The sequence below is a fragment of the Aotus nancymaae genome, unplaced genomic scaffold (assembly GCF_030222135.1).
Source record: "Aotus nancymaae isolate 86718 unplaced genomic scaffold, 86718_ANA_hifiasm-v0.15.2.pri h1tg000008l, whole genome shotgun sequence".
In the NCBI taxonomy this organism is placed as follows: Eukaryota; Metazoa; Chordata; class Mammalia; order Primates; family Aotidae; genus Aotus; species Aotus nancymaae.
In genome coordinates, this window is record NW_026988419.1 from 4,438,362 (window position 1) to 4,460,448 (window position 22,087).

Genomic DNA, 22,087 nt, shown 5'->3' on the forward strand with positions numbered 1-22,087 from the left:
TAATGATAGACTGGGTGAGGTGGCTCACTCCTATAATCCCTGTACTTTGAGAGGCTGAGGTAGGCAGATTGCTTGAGTCCAGGAGTTTGGGGCCAGCCTGGGCAACATACCAAGATCCTGTCTACTCACCTCCATCTCCTCCCAAGAAAAGCCAGATGTGGTGGCACACACCTATACTCTCAGCTACTCAGGAGGCTGAAGCAAGAGGATTGCTTGAGCCCAGGAATTAAAGGTTGCAGTGAACTGTGATTGCATCACTGCACTCCAGCCTCGGAGACAGAGTGTCTCTCTGTCTCTCTCTCTACCAAAAAAAAAAAAGTTAATCAAAATCTTTCTTATGACCTAGTGATTCCACTCTTTCCTCTCAAGAGATGAAAGCATATATCTGTGGAAGGACTTCTAGAAAAATGTAACAACTTTAAACTTAATGGGCAAAACTTAGTCCATCCACAGAAAAATGGTTAAAATGCTATATTTATATTCATACAGTAGAATGCTATTCAGCAATAAGAAGGTAAAAATATTGATAAACTCAGCAACATAGATGAATCTCAGGATAGTATGCTGAGTCAAAGAAGCCTTACATAAAAGAGTGCATACTATATGTGCAGGGGATTGATTGGGAAGAAGCATGAGGAAAATTGCTTGGGTGATAGACTGTATATCCAGGTAAGGATTTGGGTTACCCAGGTATATGGTTTTGTCACAACTCATTGAATTTTACACTTAATACTGGTGCATTTCTTTGTATGAAAATGTAGCTGAAAACATGAAGCAAAATTTGAAAACTGTTTTAAGATACACAAAGTATAATAATGCCTTCAGCTTACTTTAAAATACATCGAAAAATAGGATGGATAGATGACAAACACAGGGGTACATAGATGAGAAGATGCAGATACATTTGTGATAAAGCATACGTGAAACTTAATTGTAGAAGTTAGATGGGACTTACAGGTATTTATTGAGCAATTCTCAACTTTTATGTATTTTGAGAAATTTTATTATAAGATGCATGCAGGGGGAAGGTAGTGAGAAGTAAAAGAATCAAAATGAAAGTTCAGGAAGGGAATTGAATTTGTGTAACTAGCCTGTTTTACAAATTTTGTTCAATTTATGTTTATGCCCATTTGAAGAAGAGTGGCAGCTGTAGTCTTACTGATTTGAATGTGAATATGGCTTTTAATTTTTCCTTGTTTTTGAAACAGGGTCTCACTCTGTCACCTAGGCTGGAGTGCAGTGGTGCGACCTCAGCCCACTGCAGTCTCCATCTCCTTGGCTCAAGCGATCCCCTCAGCCCTATAAGTAGCTGGGACTAGAGATGCACACTACCACACCCGGCTAATTTTTTTTTTGTGGGTGGAGAAAGGGTTTCGTCATGTTGCCCAGGCTGGTCTCGCATTCCTGGGCTCAAGCAGTTTGCCCACTTCCGCCTCCCAAAGTGCTGGGATTACAGGTGTGAGCCACCATGCCCTAATTTTTTTTTTGTATTTAATCACATCGTTCTCAAATGGGTGACACAGTGTCTTTACCTCTGAAAGGCATACTGATTTTTTTACAGATGAGAAAACTTAAGCTGTTATTAAATTATTCCAAGATAACCTGGCTTAAAATGGTAGAGCCAGGGTTTGAACCTACTCAAGACATAGGTACTCTTTTTTTTTTTTTTTTTTTTTTTTGGAGACAAAGTCTTGCTCTGTCGCCAGGCTGGAGTGTGGTGGTGCAATCTTGGCTCACTGCGACCTCCACCTCCTGGGTTCAAGCGATTCTTCTGCCTCAGCCTCCTGAGTAGCTGAGAACACAGGCGCGTGCCACAAGACATAGGTACTCTTTACTACTTCTCTCTCTCTTCCACTGTTGACATTTAGATGTATTTTTCCAGACTTTTTTCCTACACACATATATGAACAAATACATACCTTTCCCTCCCCTTGCTTCTTTCTTATGCTTTCAGTCTCAGCTCAAAATGTCTGTTCAGAGAGCTGTTACCTGATGATTCAACCTAAAGTAACTTTTTCCTTCCTTTTTCCCATTATCCTCTACTCCTTCCTGTTTTTCTCCTATTTCACTTTTAATGGGACTTACCACAATGTGCGTATAGTTTGTTTATTTCTGTCTTTCCAATTAAGTGTAAGCTCCATTGTAGCAAAGAGTATTGACACCTGTCAAATAGGTCTTCAAATATTTGCTGAAATATTTGTCAAATATTTGACATTCATGCACAATGTTCTGTGTATGTCAGTGTAGTATGTACAGATTTACCTCTTTGCTTTTGAGGACCTCTAAGTATGCCGTAGTATTGGTACAGTGTACTTAGTATTAATCGTTCCTTTGCTGAGAACATTTGGATCATCTTCCATTTTTCCACAGTGATATACTGCAGTGAGCATCGTGATTACATACATCCTTGCTTATTTGTCCAAATATTTCTTTAGGTTAGTTTCCTAGAAGTTTCTAAGAGTATCAGTGGCAGTTTTTCATTGTGGGAGGTGGGAGAGTCATGTAAAAATTACAAAGGAATAGAAGATGATATGTAATGATACCAGAACAACAGTGTAAATCTGTGTCGCAGTTAATTGTCAAACCTAGCTGATATTAGAACAATAAATTGGTTGTTATTTTGATTTTTTTTCCTTATTGATTTCTTTTGGTGTTTTTTGAGGCATGGTCTCCCTCTGTCACCCAGATTGGAGCTCAGTGGCACAATCATGACTCACCACAGCCTTGACTTCCTGGGCTCAAGCAATCCTCCCACCTCACCACCTCAGCCTCCGGAGTAGCTGGGCCTACATGTGTGTGCCACCATACCCGGATGTTTTTATTTTTATTTTTTATGTTTGAGACAGGCTTTCACTCTGTTGCCCAGGTTAGAGTACAGTGGCATGATCAGCTTACTCCAGCCTTCACTTCCCAGGCTCCAGTGATCCTCCTACCTTAGCTTGTTGAGTAGCTGGGGCCACAGGTGTGCACCAACATGCCAGGCCAAAATTTTTTTTTTTTTTTTTTTGGTAAAGAAGAGTTTCACCATGTTGCCAAGGCTGGTCTCAAACTCCTGAGATCAAGCAGCCCTACCACTTCAGCCTCCAAAAGTGTTGGCATTACAGGTGTCAGCCACTATGCCTGGCTAATTTTTAAATATTTTGTAGAGATGGGGTCTCCCTATATTGCTCAGACTGGTCTTGAACTCCTGGGCTTAGGCCATCCTCTTGTGCCTTGGCCTCCTAAAGTTCTGGGATTATAGGCATGAGACTCTGCACCCGGCCTATTGTGATTTTAAGAATGGTTTGATTTTCCCATACCCCCATTCTGATAGGGTCCAGGAATCTGTATTACAGAAACTGATGTTTGGGAAATACAGCTCTGAATTTTTTCTTTACTCCTGGTTTGTACATATTCTGGCTCAACATGGAGGCGGTTTTTGGCATCTAATTGTTTTTGGTAAAAATGCCAAATGTAGAAATGTGGGACATTTTTCTATAGAGTATGGCATTTTAAATTTTTTTTAACTTTTGAAAAATATTTGGGGCATTCTAAGTGAATTTAGGTACAATTCCTCTGAAATGCATGATCTTAAACAAAAATATGACACTATTATTCACCAAGTGTTAAAGTTACAGTCTGTTTTTTCTCCCCGACTTTGAGTTATGTTGTAATGCTTTCTTTTCCCCTACCTTAACAGTGATCTTATTATTTGTTCCTGACAATTCCCCAGGTTTTAGCACTATTGATGACAGGCTACATACATACTTTTTTGCAAAAGATCATAACACAAATCCATGATTATCACAGTGTTGAAATAGTTTTTATTGCAAGTCAGGAATAGACTTTCTAATCTGAACTATATTAAAGAGTTAACCTCTGTGATGTCATTATTATAGTGGAGTTCACAACAGTGACAAGAATATGTGCTGAAGAGAATGTTTTTGAAAATATTGCCTTATTATTATGTGTGTCTGTATGCTGTAAAGGTCATTTACCAAATGTAAAATTGTTTTTGTCCATAGGGAGCACCCTTGTTGTAATCTACAGGGTACATTTTATTGTACTTTGCATAACTTTGATTCTTAGCCAGGAGTTTTCTGTCTGTCCCTTAAGGGAGAGAGGCATTTACAAATCATTCTCTCTCTGATCCCTCAGCAGCTCCTCATTTTTTGTAATCACCTAATGAGTCCCTAATAGATGGTATTATTAGATCTTTTTAAGGAAGAACTTTTAAAGTACCCCATTTAAGAAAAACTGAAATAACATTAGGTTGGAGTCTTAAAAAATTTGGAGCTAAATCTGATTTTAGAGACTATCTAGCCTGATAATTCTTAACAGGAGGTACAAAAAAGGCTATTGATAAACTGGCCTGCTATTCCCATTCACTGGCTAGTGGTGGTAGCCAGCAGGATTGTAGACGTGTTAAATTGGGCCTGTGCACCATTTTTGGCATGTGGACTAAAAGTTGTTGACTAGCCTATGTGCTTTGAGACCTGAAGAAGAATATACTCAATTACGTAAATGCAGTTAGTATTTTAAAGGATTATACAAGCCATCTGAGCTAAGACAGGATTTATATTAGGGAATGAGTGGCTCTATATTTTAGAAATACTTTGGCAATAGCTATTCAGGATAAATTGATCATCTTACAGTGTTCTACAAAATAGACTTTTGGTCTATTTTGGACCCTGTAAAGGGTTACCTCCTTTCCTCCTTGCTTTTCCTCATACCTGTTAATCACAGATTCAGCAAGTTAGGCATGTACTTCCTTATTTGGACTTGTCATCTTCTCATACCTCAGAGATTGATGTACTCTTCTCATCCAAAGTTTATGCTCTAATTTTTTTCCCCTGTGGGATCCTGTTAGTAGACTGTACATTATCCCCAACCCTTTCTTTCAGTAATTCTTTTTTTTAACTTAAATACGTATGCTCAAGATTTATTTTTTAAAAAACGACAAACAGGGAAATCACATACATCCATGCAAACACAGTCTTTGTCTCCCTGCCTTCCCCTTCCCTCCTGGCTATTGTCTCTTCTCTCTATAGTCCAGCATTTCCAGAAAAGAGTTGGTGTTTACTGTCTACTTATCTTACATTTTACCCTCTCCTTTCGCACCATTTCTAGAAATAACTCTCACTGTTTTCATTCCTTTTATTTTTTTGGAAGAAGAGTCTCACTCTCTCCCCCAGGCTGGAGAGCAGTGGCACAATCTTGGCTCACTGCAACCTCCGCCTCCTGGGCTCAAGCGATCCTCCCACCTCAGCCTCCTGAGCAGCTGGGACTACAGGAGCGCACTACCACGCCCTCGCTAATTTTTGTATTTTTTGTAGAGATGGGGTTTTACCATGTTGCCCAGGCTGCTTTTACCATTTTCTCAATCTGATGGGCATTGTTGAGTTTTTTGAACTCTGCCTATCATCTTCTTCTTGGTGTCTGTCAACATTAGCATCCTGATTTATTTTCCCAATACTTGTTGGTAAGTTCTTGATTTTCCTTGACTGGATTTTTTTTTTATTCTGTTTTCCTTAGGTTTTAGTTTAAAGAGAGGGCCTGTTTGTTATCTGTAGGCCTTAAATGCAAATTTTTTTGTTTCTGGTCCTTCAGGATAGAGTTTAGGCTTATTTTCAGGCTTGGGAAACTACTCCACATCGCTCCATTTTAATTTGTTCTTTCATTCCTCTGTGTCTTTCTTCACTGGTCTAGCATTTTAAGGAACATCAGCAGAAGTGACTGGTCATCATCAACCTGCGAAGGCAAAGTTAGCCACCTTTTTCTTCTTTGTTTAGTATGTTTGATCTTGCTTCTCAAATCAATTTAGCATATTTTATGATAATTATTCACTTAAGGATTGGCCAGCTAAGCTGATTTACCTAGTGCCAAAGGATCAGAATTTTATTCCTGGCCCCCATAATCCTTTAAGCTTAGGATGTCTTGGCTTTCTAATATTTTGACTTTTTTTTTAAAGTAAATATATAATTGTTTTTATTTGTTCAGTCAAACTTGTCTGTCTTTATTAGTTTTGTAGCCTTGGAGTTATTTTAACTTACTGTGTGCTATGGTTTCTTTTTAAGAAGGTTCTTTTCTTTTCTTGTTTTGTTCTTTTTGGAGACAGAGTTTCGTTCTCGTTGCCCAGGCTGGATTGCAGTGGTGTGGTCTTGGCTCACTGCAACTTCTGCCTCCCGGGTTCAAGCAATTCTCCTGCTCAGCCTCCCGAGTAGCTGGGATTACAGGCATACCACCACACCCAGCTAATTTTGTATTATTTATTTATTTATTATACTTTTAAGTTCTGGGGTACACACGCAGATCGTGCAGGTTTGTTTCATTGGTATACACGTGCCATAGTAGTGGTTTGCTGCATCCATTGCCTCGTCATCTACATTAGGTATTTCTTCTAATGCTGTCCCTCCCCAATCCTCCTACCCCTGCTATTCCTCCCCTAGCCTCCCATTCCCCAGGCCCCAGTGTGTGATCTTCCTCTCCCTGCGTCCATGTGTTCTGATTGTTCAACACCCACTTATGAGTGAGAACATGTGGTGTTTGGTTTTCTGTTCTGGTGTCCATTTGCTGAGAGTCATGGTTTCCAGTTTCCTGCAAAGGACATGAACTCATCTTTTTTATGGCCGCATAGTATTCCATGGTATATATGTGCCACATTTTCTTTATCCAGTCTATTATTGATGGGCATTTGGATTGGTTCCAAGTCTTTGCTGTTGTGAACAGTGCCACAATAAACGTACATGTGGATGTGTCTTTATAATAGAATGATTTATAATCCTTTGGGTATATACCCAGTAATGGGATTGCTAGGTCAAATGGTTTTTCTATTTCTAGATCCTTGAGGAATGGCTACACTGTCTTCCACAATTGTTGAATTAATTTACATTCCCACCAATAGTGTAAAAGCGTTTCTATTTCTCCACATCCTCTCCAGTATCTGTTGTCTCCTGATTTTTTAATAATCGCCATTCTAACTGGTGTGAGGTGGTGTCTCAGTGTGGTTTTGATTTGCATTTCTCTAATGATCAGTGATGATGAGCCTTTTTTTCATGTTTGTTGGCTACATAAATGTCTTCTTTTGAAAAGTGTCTGTTCATATCCTTTGCCCACTTTTTGACTAATTTTTTATTTTTAGTGGAGATGGAGTTTCTCCATTTTGGTCAGGCTGGTCTCCCAACTCCCAACCTCAGGTGATCCGCCCCCCTTGGCCTCTCAAAGTGCTGAGATTACAGGCATGAGCCACTGCACCTGGCCCAAGAAGGTTATTTTCACTACCAGGTTTGTAAGGTTGGTGTGAAAATTTAGTAATTTAAAGCACATTGCCTGGCACATGCTAAGCACAGACTACTTATAACCCATAATCATTCTTTCTTTACTATTCAATTTAAATCTTGTAATTTTTCAATTGAATATTGTTATCTAGTATTATAAAAATATTATTTTGGCCGGGCATGGTGGCTCATGCCTGTAATCCCAGCACTTTGGGAGGCTGAGGTGGGTGGATCACTTGAAGTCAGGAGTTTGAGAACAGCCTGGCCAATGTGGTGAAACCCCATCTATACTAAAAATACAAAAATTAATTGGGCATGGTGGCACACGCCTGTAGTCCCAGCTACTCAGGAGGCTGAGGTAAGGCAGGAGAATCGCTTGAACCTGGGAGGCAGAAGTTACAGTGAGCTGCGATTGCACCATTGCACTCCAGCCTGGGTGTCGCAGCAAGGCTCTAGCTGGAAAAAAAAAAAAAAAAAGATTTTTACATGTTGTATAATATTCCATTATCACATTCAAATGGTTTTGATCCCCATAAATTGCATTCAGTGCCTAACAGACCCTAATGTAGCCCTTTCTCTCGCACTCAGTGGCCCTTACTCTCCTAATTTCTCTCTAGAACTTTTCTGATTAATTTGAAAAAAAGGCAGTAAATTTCTCTGTTTGCCTAAATTCATATGTGAACTAATAAACTGCATTGTGCTGTTCTATATATTAGATACAGCTATTTCAGGTTTGATGTATGGCTACTTAAGAGTTTGACATTTGACTTGTGAATATACCATACAAAACTGCTGATTTTGGCCAGGCGCAGTGGCCCACGCTTGTAATCCCAGCTCTTTGGGAGGCTGAGGTGGGCTGATCACGAGGTGAAGAAATCAAGACCATTTTGGCCAATGTGGTGAAACCCCATCTCTTAAAAAAAAATTGCTGGTTTTGTATTACCTCTTTCCTAAATCAAAGTAAGATAATAAAGTGTCCCAGTGGTTTTGAAGAAAGTTTTTGTTCTTTTTCCCCCTCAATTCCTTTCTGGTACATGACGGATCTGATAATTTCCCCCGTTTTTCTTTAAGGTTGTACTTAATAAGCACTCATTAGATGGCAGCTATCGTGTTCAGGTAAGGTTCTGAGAGCCTTACATACAGTTCTCTATTACTTAAATCACAAAGTATAATATTATCTCTAGTTAAATGGGGAAGTGAACTGAGATGAAGATAAGTTCTTATAGGTCTTACTAAGTAGCAGAGGCAGAATTTGAACCTAGGTGGGAGATGCAGAGAGTAAACTCCTTGTGAGGAGGGGTTGTCCTACTTGTCATTGTTTCTTAGCACCTCTCAATCCCTTGATTTTGGGGGAAGCTTAAAGATTATTCATTCCCATTTTAAGGTAGGCTTATTTGAAGTCTTTGCTATTTTTAGGTAGTCAAGAATGACTTCTGTTATACACAAAGGTGATTTCTATTTCGTTTTATTGTAGTGGTTTAATTTATACTGTCCCTTACCACACTTTGTTCTGGGACATAGTCATTTCCTTCTTTATCTGGTGTATGTCGTTCAGAACTGGAGCTCCAGATGTCACTTCCTGCTTGCAGTCTGCAGGTCTCCCTGCCATTACTTGTTTCATGCAGGGTACTAATCTTGTAACATTTCAATTTCTTTATTTGGAAAATGGGACTAATGGGCAGTGGTTTATATGGCTCCTTGTCACATTTAAATTTTACAAGATGAGTAAAGTACTTTGCAAATTGTGTTTATTACTGTCATTTACCTCCAGGTTCATGATCTGAAGCCCAACAAGCCTTTTTGGAGGACCAAATCTAAATAAGTGCATAAGAAATTAGGGGATACATACTGGACAAATGAGATTCACTTCTAAAAGCTTACTGTGCAGATTTTGCTTTGCTTAAAGATAGGGATACGTTCTGAGAAATTTATTGTTAGGCAGTTTGGTCCTTGTGTTAAGATTGTAGAATGTACTTACACAGACCTAAATAGTATAGCCCACTACACACCTGGGCTCTCTGATATAGCCTGTTGTTGTCTCCCTGTGTTACCCATACTGGAGTGCAGTAGTGTAATCATGGCCTCCCACAGCCTTGTCCTCCTAGGCTAGTCCTCTCACCTCAACCTTCTGAGTTGCTGGGACCACATGTGTGTACCACCATGCTTGGCTAATTTTTAGACTTTATTTTTTAGTTTTTTAAAATGTTTATTGTTACTTTTTTGAGACAGAGTCTTGCCCTGTCACCCAGGCTGGAGTACATGGTGTGATCTCAGCTCACCACAACCTCCACCTCCGGGTTTAAGCGATTCTCCTGCCTCAGCCTCCTGAGTAGCTTGGGATTACAGGTGGGCACCACCATGCCCAGCTAGTTTTTGTATTTGTAGTAGAGACAGGGTTTCACTGTGTTGGCCAGGCTGGTCTCGAACTCCTGACCTCGTGATCCGCCTGCTTCAGCCTCCCAAAGCGCTGGGATTACAGGCGTGAGCCACCACGCCCAGCCAATTTTTAGACTTTTTTGTAGAGACAAGGTCTTGCTGTGTTGCTTGGCCTGGCCTCAGACTTCTAGGATCAAGTGATTCTTTTGCTTTAGCCTCCTAGTAGCAGCAACTACAGACATCCAGCACCATGCCTGGCTTTATGTTTCACAATTGATTTCTTCTGGTATTCTAACAGTACTGTACCAGAGGAATAATTGAATTTAAAAAAAATGGTTTTTTTTTTTTAGACTTTATTTGTGTGTGTGTGTATCATGTTAAGAAATTAGGAAAGTAAATAATTTCTGGCTGGACACAGTGGCTCACTCATACCTGTAATCCCAGCACTTTGGGAGGCCAAGGCATGTGGATCACTTTGAGGTTTTGAGTTGAAGGCCAGCCTGGCCAACATAGTGAAACCCCATCTCTACTAAAAATACAAAAATTTGCCAGGTGTAGTGGTGGTCTCCTATAATCCCAGCTACTCTAGAGGCCGAGGCAGGAGAATTGCTTGAGCCCGGGAGGCAGAAGTTGCGCCACTGCACTCCTAACCTGGGTGACAGAGCAAGACTCTGTCTCAAAAAAAAAAAAAAGAAAAGAAAAATTAATTTCCAAAATGTTTTTAGTTGAAGTTTTCCTTAAAGGAATATTCTTGATACAAATTTTAAGAATGAATTTTTAAATGTAAATATAAAGCAATATACAGATTTTTTTGTTTGTTTGAGATGGAGGCTTGCTGTCATCCATGCTGGAGTGCAGTGGTGCGATCTGGGCTCACTACAGCCTCCGTCTCCCGGTTCAAGCAATTCTCCTGCCTCAGCCTCCCAGGTAGCTGGGATTACAGGTGTGTGCTACCATCCCCAGCTAATTTTTGTATTTTTAGTAGAGATGAGTTTCACCATGTTGGCCAAGCTGGTCTTGAACCCCTCACCTTCGGTGGTCTGCCCGCTTCTGCCTGCCAAAGTATAGGGATTACAGGCGTGAGCCTCTGTGCCTGGCCGGTGGTGGTAGTTTTTTTCTATGTGGAGTTTGCATGTAGAGTTAAGTACTTCTTAACATAAAATTCAGAGGTCATTTAACTTAAACAATGAATACGTTGATTGTACACTCAACTTTGATGAAAGTTGTCATGAGTTTGTTTTCAACCTTGAAGATATCCATTAGTCTTTTTGTTTTTCCTGTTAAAGTCATACATATTCTCTATTTTGTTTCAGTGCCTTAGGACTGAATATCAAAAGTTTTTATGTGAAAAATCTTGATTAGTTTTACAGAAATGAAAGTATGCCCATGGTTAGGAAAGAGTAGTATGTTTCAGGATTTGTTAGGGATGTAAATTGGGTTTATAATTCCAGTTTCACACTATGAGTTAGCCTGTTAAGACAGAATCTTCAAGTTCATACTCAATACCGGTTATGAAAACATAACTTCTAGCTGTATAATAATGTAATTCCCACTTGTATTTTAAAAATTAAGTAATAACATATGGTAGGCATAAGTAATTGGTCAAGTCAGTACAGAATATTCTATAAGGAAAACATTCTGGAATTCATTGTGTAGAGAAAACTTTTGGCCTCTGGTTTCTTAGCTGCAGCCAAAGAGGCATTAAACTTTTGTTGAAGTTAAGGTGGTGATATCTATGAAGGGTGTAGAACTGCTCAGTACCAGGATTCAGAGGACTGGTTCCTCAACAGATCTTGGAACTTTCTTCATTTGATTTGTTTGTAAGGTGTAAGGGGTTGAACTTGATCATCTCTGAGGGTCCCTTCCAGCTCAATGGTTTTATTGATACCTGACAGAGGGAGAGATCCTGTATCCATCATATGTTAATCTTTTATTTACTTTCAGGAAATAGTTCTAGCGTTTAACAGTGCCTGGCCTCTTTTTTGTTGTTTTGAGATGAAGTCTTGCTCTGCCACCCAGGCCGGAGTGCAGTGGTGCGTTCTGGGCTCACTGCACCCTCTGCCTCCTGGGCTCAAGCAATTCTCCTGCCTCGGCTTCCAGAGTAGCTGGGATTACAGGTGCCCGCCACCATGCCTGGCTGATTTTTATATTTTTAGTACTGACGGGGTTTCACCATGTTGGCCAGGCTGGTCTTGAACTCCTGATCTCAGGTGATCCACTTGCCTCGGCCTCCCAAGTGCTGGGATTAACAGACGTGAGCCAGTGTGCCCAGCCTAAGCCTGGCCTCTTTTTAAAAGATGAATTTATGCTTTAACAGCAGGTAGTAATTTGATAACTTTATTCTTACTTGCTATTCTTCTTACATCTCAAGAATTATCCACAAATAGGCTATTGACTGATAATGGTGCTAGTTAGTCAGCTTTGAAGATATTGGGTAGTATTGTTAAGATTACCTAGGTGACTCTAGGTCAAAACTACTAGCTTGTCTTAGTTTCATTTGAATGACTTAATACTTCATGACATACAATAAACATTTAGTAGCAGAATGTGGGGAGGTGACAACTACCAACCTTGTTTCTAATACCGTTCTTTGCTTTTTAAAGTGAGAACAGCAGTATCATCCTATTCTCTTGTATCTATTCATGCTATTTGGGTCCAGGTGAAATGGCATTGAGATGGTGTTTGAAATAGACAAATTTCTAAGATGAATTTTGAAAAAGACTGGCTTTTCATTCTTTAATGTGCTGAAGTTCTTGTATATTGCAGTATACCTGAGAAAGCTTTTTTTTTTAAATTGCATTTTAGGTTTTGGGGTACATGTGAAGAACATGCAAGATTGTTGCATAGGTACACACATGGCAGTGTGATGTGCTGCCTTCCTCCCCGTCACCTATATCTGGCATTTCTCCCCATGCTGTCTCTCCCCAACTTCCCACCCCGCGCTGTCCCTCCCCTATTCCCCCCTACAAACCCCAGAAACCTCTTTTAAATGATATCTCCAACTTTTGTGCCCAAAGAATGAGAGTCTGAGGTTAGGGGACGGGCATTCATATTTTGATAAAGCTTCCCAGGTGATTGAGATATTTATCCTTAATTAAAAACATTTCACTTTTGAAAATATTTTGTCAGAAATTTAGATTCATATTGACAATGATTTTTATGGTGAAGATTCTCCCAATATATTAGATTTTATTTTACCACAAATATTTTTATTCTTTTGAATGAATGTTTATAGTAATAATAATAGTTAACATGTACTGAGCACTTGCTATATGTGCTCAGTGCATGGATTTTTTTCATTTGATTTTTACAACTACTTTGTGAGGTGAGTTCTTTATCCTCATTTGATTGACTGATGCACAGAGGAGTATATATACACACACACATATATGCAAGCTTGTATACAGCTTGTTAGTGTTAGAGTCCGGAGTTGAACTTGGGCAGAGGCAGTTTGACTGAAGAGCTCTGTGCTTAAAGCTGTTATGCTAGAGCAACCTGCCTAATTGCTTTTAAATTGGTAAACAGTCAGTCTCAGTGACAACAAAAATGATTTATTTCATTCTAAACTCCGGATCCCCCAATCCTTTCTCAAAGGCAGTCATTATTAACAAAGTTTGTTTCATGCATTTCCATGAATTTTTAACGTGGATAGTATACAGAAATTTATGTACAAGTCTTTTTGTATACATACACACAAATGAGAGTTTCATCTTTTCATATCAGTACAAGTAAGTTTAACCTTTTCTTCTCTGTCTGCCTGCCTCTCTTTTAATGTTTAAATGTATTTTTTCTTTCTAAAACTGACTTTTTAAATTAGTAATTTGAACTTTCTAATTAAAGTTTATTATATTAATTAATTTGGACATGTGTGATAGAAACAGTCTCTACTGACTTGTATCAACAATATAACTCAAAAGAAACCTTACTTATTACAGTACAAGGAATCTCTAAAACAAAATCCAGTACAGTAATAGACTTAATTATGGTTAATTTGCATTCCCTTTGGCACCAGTTTCTATAATGTCATATGTTCATTCTCTTCACCAGTAAATAGAAGTAACAGAAAGAACACTACTTTGAATTTGACTGCAGGCTTACAAAAAATAGTGAAAGATTTTATTTGTACATGTCGTAATTCTATAATTGTAATGTTGGCTTGTTTTATCAGTTAAACTAATTTTCTGAGTGTCGGCATTTTATCTGTACAGTAATTAAATTTCTTATAGAAAGTTCAATTTGATTATGAACTGTTTCGAGCTAAATTGTCACACTTATAAAAATAGTTTCTTGTTGCTGACAACTCTGTTGAGGTAGGTACTGTACTGTACTGTACTGTACTCTACTGTACTGTTGAGGTAGGTAATGTACTGGTTTTAAGAAAGAGTAAATGAAATGTAGAGATTATTTTGTCCAGGGTCGTGGCCAGCAGAGCTGCTGTTGAAAATTCTAAATATTTGGGACCATTGCTTAGTTTACTCTGTTTGAGCTGCTTTCGCCTCATCTTTTCATTAAGATACTGCGGTTTTATAATTTTGTTTTGTTATGCTTTGTTTTGAGACAGATGTCTCACTGTTGCCCAGGCTGGAGTAAAGTGGCATGATCTGGGCTCACTGCAACCTCCGCCTCCCGGGTTCAAGCAGTTTTCCTGCCTCAGCCTCCTGAGTTACTGGGTTTACAAGTGTGTGCCACCACACCCAGCTAATTTTTGTATTTTTAGTAGAGACAGGATTTCACCATGTTGGCCAGGCTGGTGTCAACACCAGCCTCCTGACCTCAGGTGATCCACCCATCTCAGCCTCCCAAAGTGCTGGGATTACAGACGTGAGCCACCGTGCCCAGCCACAATTTTGTTTGTATTTATTTTTTCATTTGTTATTAACAACAGTACTGTGAAGAAGACATGACATATGTTGTTAATTCTGAGTCTAAGGAATTCTAGGCTTAGAGGCTGTCATTTGTACAAAGGCAAACTTCTTTAACACCTATTCTAGCACAGGACTTGAGCCATCATGTTTTTTTTTTTTTTTTTAGACGGAGTTTCACTCTTGATACCCAGGCTGGAGCGCAATGGCGCGATCTCGGCTCACTGCAATGTCCGCCTCCTGGGTTCAGGCAATTCCCCTGCCTCAGCCTCCTGAGTAGCTGGGATTACAGGCACGCGCCACCGTGCCCAGCTAATTTTTTGTATTAGTAGAGACGGGGTTTCACCATGTTGACCAGGATGGTCTCGATCTCTTGACCTCGTGATCCACCCGCCTCGGCCTCCCAAGAGCCATCATGTTTTGACTTTAGGTGTAGTGCCCGTTTCTGCACAATACTAGAATGTGGAAACAAAGACATGTTTCTTTCTGCCTGTGCTCTGTATTCTTTGAATTGAGAATTTTCTGGCTATTCCATGAAAAATCTTAAGTTAATTTTATGTGCTGAGTTCTGGACCACACTCCTTGAATTTGTTACATCCCTGACATTTTGTAACACATTAATTAATCAGACTTCACAGTTCAGTGAGACATTGCAGTATTGGTGAAGGCTATAAAATCAGATAGTTTGCAGAAAATTTCCTCATTGCTGTCAGTTCCCCTCATTTCTTTTCCATATTGTATTTTGTACATCTGATAAATTTTGTTTATTTTTTTTCTTTTAGTGAATGGTAGTGTCTAGAAAGGGTATGTCCCTTCAAGAGAGAGGTGCCAATGTCCAACCGGCCTAATAACAATCCAGGGGGGTCACTGCGACGTTCACAGAGGAACACTGCTGGGGCCCAACCACAAGACGACTCAATAGGAGGAAGGTACGTATTTCATGGTAATTTGGAAAGGAATTGAGAATAAAAGAAAAAATATTTTTAAGCCTGATTGTGAGGTCCAAAACTTGAATGGTTCATTGCATATGGGTATTCCTGATTTGTGAACCAAGTTCTTAAAAGAAAACTGGAATCCAAAGCAGTTCCTAAATTTTTCCTCAGGTATGCTAGACTCAAAGAAGTAGTTCCATAGTCATTGACATGATCAGACACCTAATTTAGCATATGGTGTGTCATGTTTTCTTTGCCCTTTCTCTTCACTTCCTTAAACATACGTTACATCTTTCACCATTTGTGGTCCTTTTCCTTATGTGTTGACTTAATGATACCTTATTGAAAAGAAATCTCATTTATTTTAAGAACTTGAGTTTTGATACTCAGCTTTTGAGTTTTTGTCCTCATCGTGCTTTTTGGCAACATAGATATTGACAGAGTAGCAAGGCACTTTGACTTTGTTAGTGAGCAAGTTGTCTTATATTTTTAGTGGCCTGGCGTTCCTTTTTAGTTGTAGTAGTTACATATGAAGTAGTGTGAAGAATTAGATCAGATGCATTTTCTTGAATGTAATACTACAAGTCTGATTTATCCAAGGACTGTCATTCCATCTAAAAAATACTCAGAACTCTTCTTGCAAGGCAAGAATTTTGGGACTAACGTTGATTATGTTTAGCTTGTAATAGATAATAGCTAAATATTTTTGTTTTTGTTTTTGACATGGGATCTTATCACTCTGTCATCCAGGCTGGAGTGCAGTGGCACTATTTCAGCTCACTGTAATCTCTGCTTCTGAGGCTTAAAAATCTCCCATCTCAGCTTCCCAAGTAGCTGGGACTAGAGACATGCACCATCACACCTGGCTAATGTTTTTTTTTATTTTTTGTAGAAACATGGTTTCACCATGTTGGCCAGGCTGGTCTCAAACTCCTGACCTCAAGCAATTCACCTGCCTCCGAAAGTGCTGGGATTATGGGCATGCGAGTCACCTTGCCCGGCTGCCAGATTCTAATAGGATTATCTCATACATAAGTTTGAGGCATAACCATGTGTGCATATTATCTAGTAAATTATTTAGAAAATTTTTAGTGTCAAATGTAAAGAATAAATCAAAACACATCATGCTCATGTCAGACTATTTAAGTAGTTAAGCATTGGGACTTTGGACTAGGGCAGGTTTGTAGTGATTTTTTTTTTCTTTTTTTTTTGTTGGGGGAAGACAGAGTCTCTGTCTCCCAGGGTGGAGTGCAATGACATGATCTCAGCTTACTGCAGCCTCCACCTCCCAGGTTCAAGTGATTCTCCTGCCTCTCAGCCTCCCGAGTAGCTGTGATTACAGGCTCGCACCGTCACACCCTGCTAATTTCTGTATTTTTAGTAGAGATGGTGTTTCACCATGTTGGTTAGGCTGATCTCCAACTCCTGACCTTAAGTAATCTGCCTGCCTTTCAAAGTGCTGGGATTTTGGGGATTATAAGTTTGAGCCACCATGCCCAGCCTTTGTGTGTTATTTCTGCCTCTGCCATTAAATAGCTGTGTGTCTTTTGTTAAGAGTTTTGGGAAACCTCAGCTTTTCAGTCCACATAGTGGGGATATCTATTTCATAGGATTACTGGTAAACGTCAGTATTTTAGCATGCTAAGCTCTTAGCACTTATGCTTAGTGTAGATAGAGCTCTGTTCTGAAAATTTTTGTTTTTTACATTCAGGTAATTCTTCAGAGGCGCCACACTCAACTTTATGCAGCTGATTTTAAAACATTATTCTTCCTGCAATTAAAGTGTTACTCATTTTAGATTATTTTGAATATACAGAAAACTAAAAAGAAAAACATAATGATTCCACACTTATAATGTGTACTGTTGACATTGGTTACTTTTGACGTTTCTTCTTTCTTTTAAAAACTGCTTGGGCTGGCCGTGGTGGCTCACACCTGTAATCCCAGCACTTTGGGAGGCCAAAACGGGCAGGTTGCCTTAGCTCAGGAATTTGAGAACAGCCTAGGCAACACGGTGAAACCCTGTCTCTACTAAAATACAAAAAAGTAGCTGGTGTAGTGGCATGTGCCTGTAGTCCCAGCTACTCGGGAGGCTGAGGCAGGAGAATAGCTTGAACCCGGGAGGCAGATGTTGCTGTGGGCCGAGTGATTCTCCTGCCTCAGCCTCCCGAGAAGCTGGGATTGCAGGCACCTGCCACCATACCTGGCTAATTTTTGTATTTTTAGTAGAGATGGGGTTTTACCATCTTGGCCAGATTGGTTTTGAACTCTTGACCTTGTGATCCACCTGCCTTGGCCTCCCAAAGTGCTGGGATTACAGGCATGAGCCACGGTGCCTGGCCTAAAAAAGTTTTTAAATTGTATTATGTTTTCATTTTATTTTTAGAGACAGAGTCTCACTCTGTTGTCCTGGCTCAAGTGCAGTGATACAATCAAAGCTCACTGCATTGTGAGCAGTTGAGACTATCGGTGCCTACCAGTATGCCCAGGTATGTATTTAGGTTGATGCAAAAGTAATTATGGTTTTTGCAATTTTTTTTAATGGCAAAAATCATAATTACTTTTGCACCAACCTGTCTGTATTTTAAAAAATGAGTAAGGCTAAGCACTGTGACTGGCACCGATAATCTCAGTACTTGAGAAGGCTGAGGTAGGATGATCATTTGTGGCCAGGAGTTCGAGACCATCCTGGGCGACATTGCAATACACATCATATGTCATTGGAAGACATGTATTTTTCTACAAAAAATAAATTAGGTTGGCACGGTGGAACACACTGATATTTCTAGCTACGTAGGCTCATCTGGGAGGACTGCTTGAGCCTAGGAGTTCAAGGTTTCAGTGAACTGTGACTAGGCCGGCCACTGCATTCCAGCCTGGGTGACAGTACAAGACCTTGTCAATCAATCAATCAATAGTGGAACATAAATGGAATTGGTTAATACCACGATTAAGATGTGTTGGTTTAAGTAACTCAAAAGTTGTAATGGAGATGGAACTCAATTAGATTTGTAGAATGACAAATCTTATAGTTCATGTAGTTTAAGCTAATCATGGAATCTTGCTCTGTCGCCAGGATGGAGTGCAATGGCACGATCAGCTCACACTGTATTGGTGAGGCTGGTCTCGAGTTCCTGACCTCAGATGATCCACCCACCTCAGCCTCCCAAAGTGTTGGGATTATAGGTGTGAGCCACCACACCGATCCAGATTGACTTTTGAAACCCGTGTAGAATGTACTATTCTATCAAATATCTAATCTCTCGGAACCTTTCCAGGGATTTTTGGGAGTGAGAGGATTGGGATTAATTGGCAGAGAACAATTACAACTATATATTTATTCTCTTCATGTGACTCATTCAGCTTTCCTAAGTAAAATGTTGTCATTGTGGCCTTCGTTTCCTGAAGATGGTGGACTTGTCCCTATGAAGGTATTCATAATGATACAGTGATTCAACCAATGATAATAATAGGAGCTACACAACAGCATTAATGGAAGGTTTTAAGTTTAAAAAATTATTACGCATTTTTTCAGTTGAAACTCAGAAACTCTGCAGTAAATATTTACTTTCTCTTGTAAATGTGGAAGCTTGCTCAACTTTATATAGCTAGTATGTAGTCAGGACATGGTTCCAGACCTCTTGACTCTAAAGTCAGGCTATTTCACTGCAGCCCACTGGATCCATATGATGAGGGAGTTCAAAGACGGCATAAAATTTAGTTTTGAATTTCAGTAGCAGTTTTACCTCCTAGGATTTGTGCATTAATTCATTTTTGACCCACTCTGTTTTCTTCTAAACCTGCATTGAGCTGTCTTCTTTGTGTGACTTCCTTCCAGTGACCACTTGTACCTTTGTCCCAAATCAAGATAGCTTCTTTTTTAAAATAGTTTAAATTCATTCTTACAATAAATGAAAGTGGAGTCTGAGGATATGTTTAATCTCTCCTAATTTTCCCTCTGCTCTTCTTTTCACACATCCTTCATCACTATCCATAGTTGAACTAGATATCTTACTCCTCTTCTATTATTTTTCTTTTCCCCTTTCCTCTCTAATTTTTTGGATTGTAGCTGACCTGTTCCTCTCTTTTCTGTTCTCTTTTTCTTCTGTAGGAAATCACTCCCTTCCACTGCTTTTCTGTTGGCTTGCTCTCAGGGATACTACCTAGCCTTTTCCAGTTCTAGCACAGGTGTTTGTAGGCTACCACCTCCCTCTTGGCAATGCAGTAGCATTTTTATTACACCATGTACTTTTTCTTGTTTTTCTCAAATGCCAGTGATAGGATTGAATTTAATTTTATAGCAGCTTTAAGATTGTTTTAGTGGTAGTAGTGTCTTCAACATTGATTTTGTTATATAAACAGTGCATATTGAGAATAGAAAATTGGGAAGCTTCAGGAAAATTAAAGAAAATAATTTTAATCCTACCACTCAGATAACCATGGTTAATATTTCTATTCTATGTTCTTATAGTCTTTTCTATATGTGTAGTTTTTTTTTTCTTTTCAAAATTCCACGGTCAGAGATCAATATATGTATACTTGCAGCATACAAATAATAGGGATAAAGGTATCACTAGATGTATTTTCTTAGAATTCTGTAATGTTCTTCCATGAGGTAATTTAAAGTGGCTCTGTGATTTTCTTTAAAAGCCCATGATTCAAATTTGGTCTTCTAGGTTTTTTCCTCAGATTTTTGCTGTAAATAATATTGCTTATGCCTATTGTATTTGAATGCGAGCTGGTTTTATCAAGTCAAACTCTTGAAAATGGTATGAATATTTTGAAGACTTAACAGATTGCTAAATTGTCTTTCAGAAATCTGGGGCCAATTTAATACTTTTGCTATTTCGTAAGAGTGCTCATTTTGCCAAATCCTAGTCAATAGAGCATAATCTTTTAAAAAAGAAAAGTTTATGGGGGAAAAAAATCCCTTAAAGTTAGCATTTCTTCTATTACTGTAGAGTGGAAAATTTTGCTCTATGGCCATTTTTATTTATTTTCTGAGCTTTTGTTAATGTCTTTTGTCTAACTTTGGAGATACTTATTTATTTTTTTGCAGAGAATAAATACTTTATTAACTGATTACAGTTCAAAGTCACAAACAAAAAAGGGGTATATTAAGGCAAAGCCAGATATATGTATATGTATAGACAAATCCAAAGATTGTTACCTCTTTACATTTTAATAACCTCTGCATTTTTCTTTTACACATTTAGGCAGTGTGCTTTCTTTTCTTCTCAGTTAAAGAAACACCTTGACCAATATTTCTAAATCATATTTTGATGACAACTTACAGATCAGTGATTGAGACAATGACTAGTGTATCAAATGCTATCTGATAGTTCTCTCAGCATTTCCGTGTGTGGTGGTGCATTTATGTTGGTGTGCAAAATCTGACAATTTTTTTTCTGTCAGCAAAACTGACACATTTTTTAAAATGATTTTAATAGTTATAACTAAAATAAGCTTAGACTTACAAATCAGTCAAATGCCCAAACTGCATGTTTTCTGCCCTTCTCCTAAACTCTTTTACATGTTTTACTAGCCTTTAGAATATGATCGATCACATGGTTGTATTTCAGATCTGAAAGTTTTGAGATTTTTAAAATCAAAAATTACTTCCTTATGCAAAATGGCAATGCAAATAGCAATCCTACATAATGTAGAATAATTTTTCTTCTGTATAGCTCCTTCTAAAAAATGGGCAACCACACACACACACAAGACATACATTTAGTCCATCTGAAGAAGCACTCTATAGCTTTCTAATTCCATTTTTGAAGGAAAAGGCAGAGGCATGTTTACATTATCCCAGAAAACTGAATAAATGGCTTTATTTGGTATCTTCAAGAAGCTTCTCCTTCTGTAGGACATGTAGATGTTGTGGGAGAAACTGTAACTGGTTTTCGTGTGATTCTGTCTAGTTCTGCATGAACATCTAAGACAGGCTCGTGGCCTGACTTTTTGGCGGATGGTGGTAAACCACTGCTTCCACCTCCAGCCCCACCTGCAGGGCTACCACCACTCACACCAGGGCCTCCTGGAGAGCCAGTCTTTTTACTTAATAAACTGTTGAAGAAATTTGCCAGGATGCCTTCACTTGTAGCTCCAGCTTTCATGTTTGGATCAATTTTTTTTGACCCAGCAGGGATGGGTGACACGCTGGCAACATTGGATGACACATATCTATTTGGTGTTTGAGGGGAGCCTCCTGGGACACTTGGTGAGGTATCCACAGGCCTTCCAGCTGCAGTTGGTGGTTGCTTTGCTAAAAGGGACTGTAGCTTCATAAGAAACACTTGATCATCTTCTGCCATAATTTCTTTCTCATGTACAAACTTTCAAACAGGTGGTTTAGTTATGATGTCATCAAAATTATCTTCTGCTTTTAATGTTTGAAAATTTTCATGTAATATTCCTATTTTCTTATCATTATCCCACCCTGCTGGAATAAATACTGCATCCTTTTCCACAACAACAGCAGGAATCTTATAGGGAAATCCATATAGTTTCTGAACGATGTATTTTTTTTAAAATTGCATTTTAGGTTCTGGGGTACATGTGAAGAACATGCAAGATTGTTGCATAGGTACACACATGGCAGCGTGATTTGCTGCCTTCCTCCCCTTCACCTATATCTGGCATTTCTCCCCATGCTATG

At 39.0% G+C, this 22,087-nt stretch overlaps 1 protein-coding gene and 1 pseudogene across 24 annotated transcripts in view; one reads left to right on the forward strand and one right to left on the reverse strand.

The window, feature by feature from the left end:
* TRIP12 (thyroid hormone receptor interactor 12) overlaps nucleotides 1–22,087 on the forward strand; it is a 159,121-nt gene that overhangs the window by 23,596 nt on the left and 113,438 nt on the right. For all 24 annotated transcript variants that reach the window (XM_021676899.2, XM_012434063.3, XM_021676897.2 and 21 more), the window contains exon 2: nucleotides 15,277–15,423. In XM_021676899.2, coding sequence (XP_021532574.1) covers nucleotides 15,326–15,423 — 98 coding nt within the window. In that variant the 5' untranslated portion in view covers nucleotides 15,277–15,325. The remainder of the gene's footprint in view (nucleotides 1–15,276; nucleotides 15,424–22,087) is intronic.
* On the reverse strand, nucleotides 21,198–21,953 carry LOC105704711 (cytoplasmic dynein 1 light intermediate chain 1-like; annotated as a pseudogene).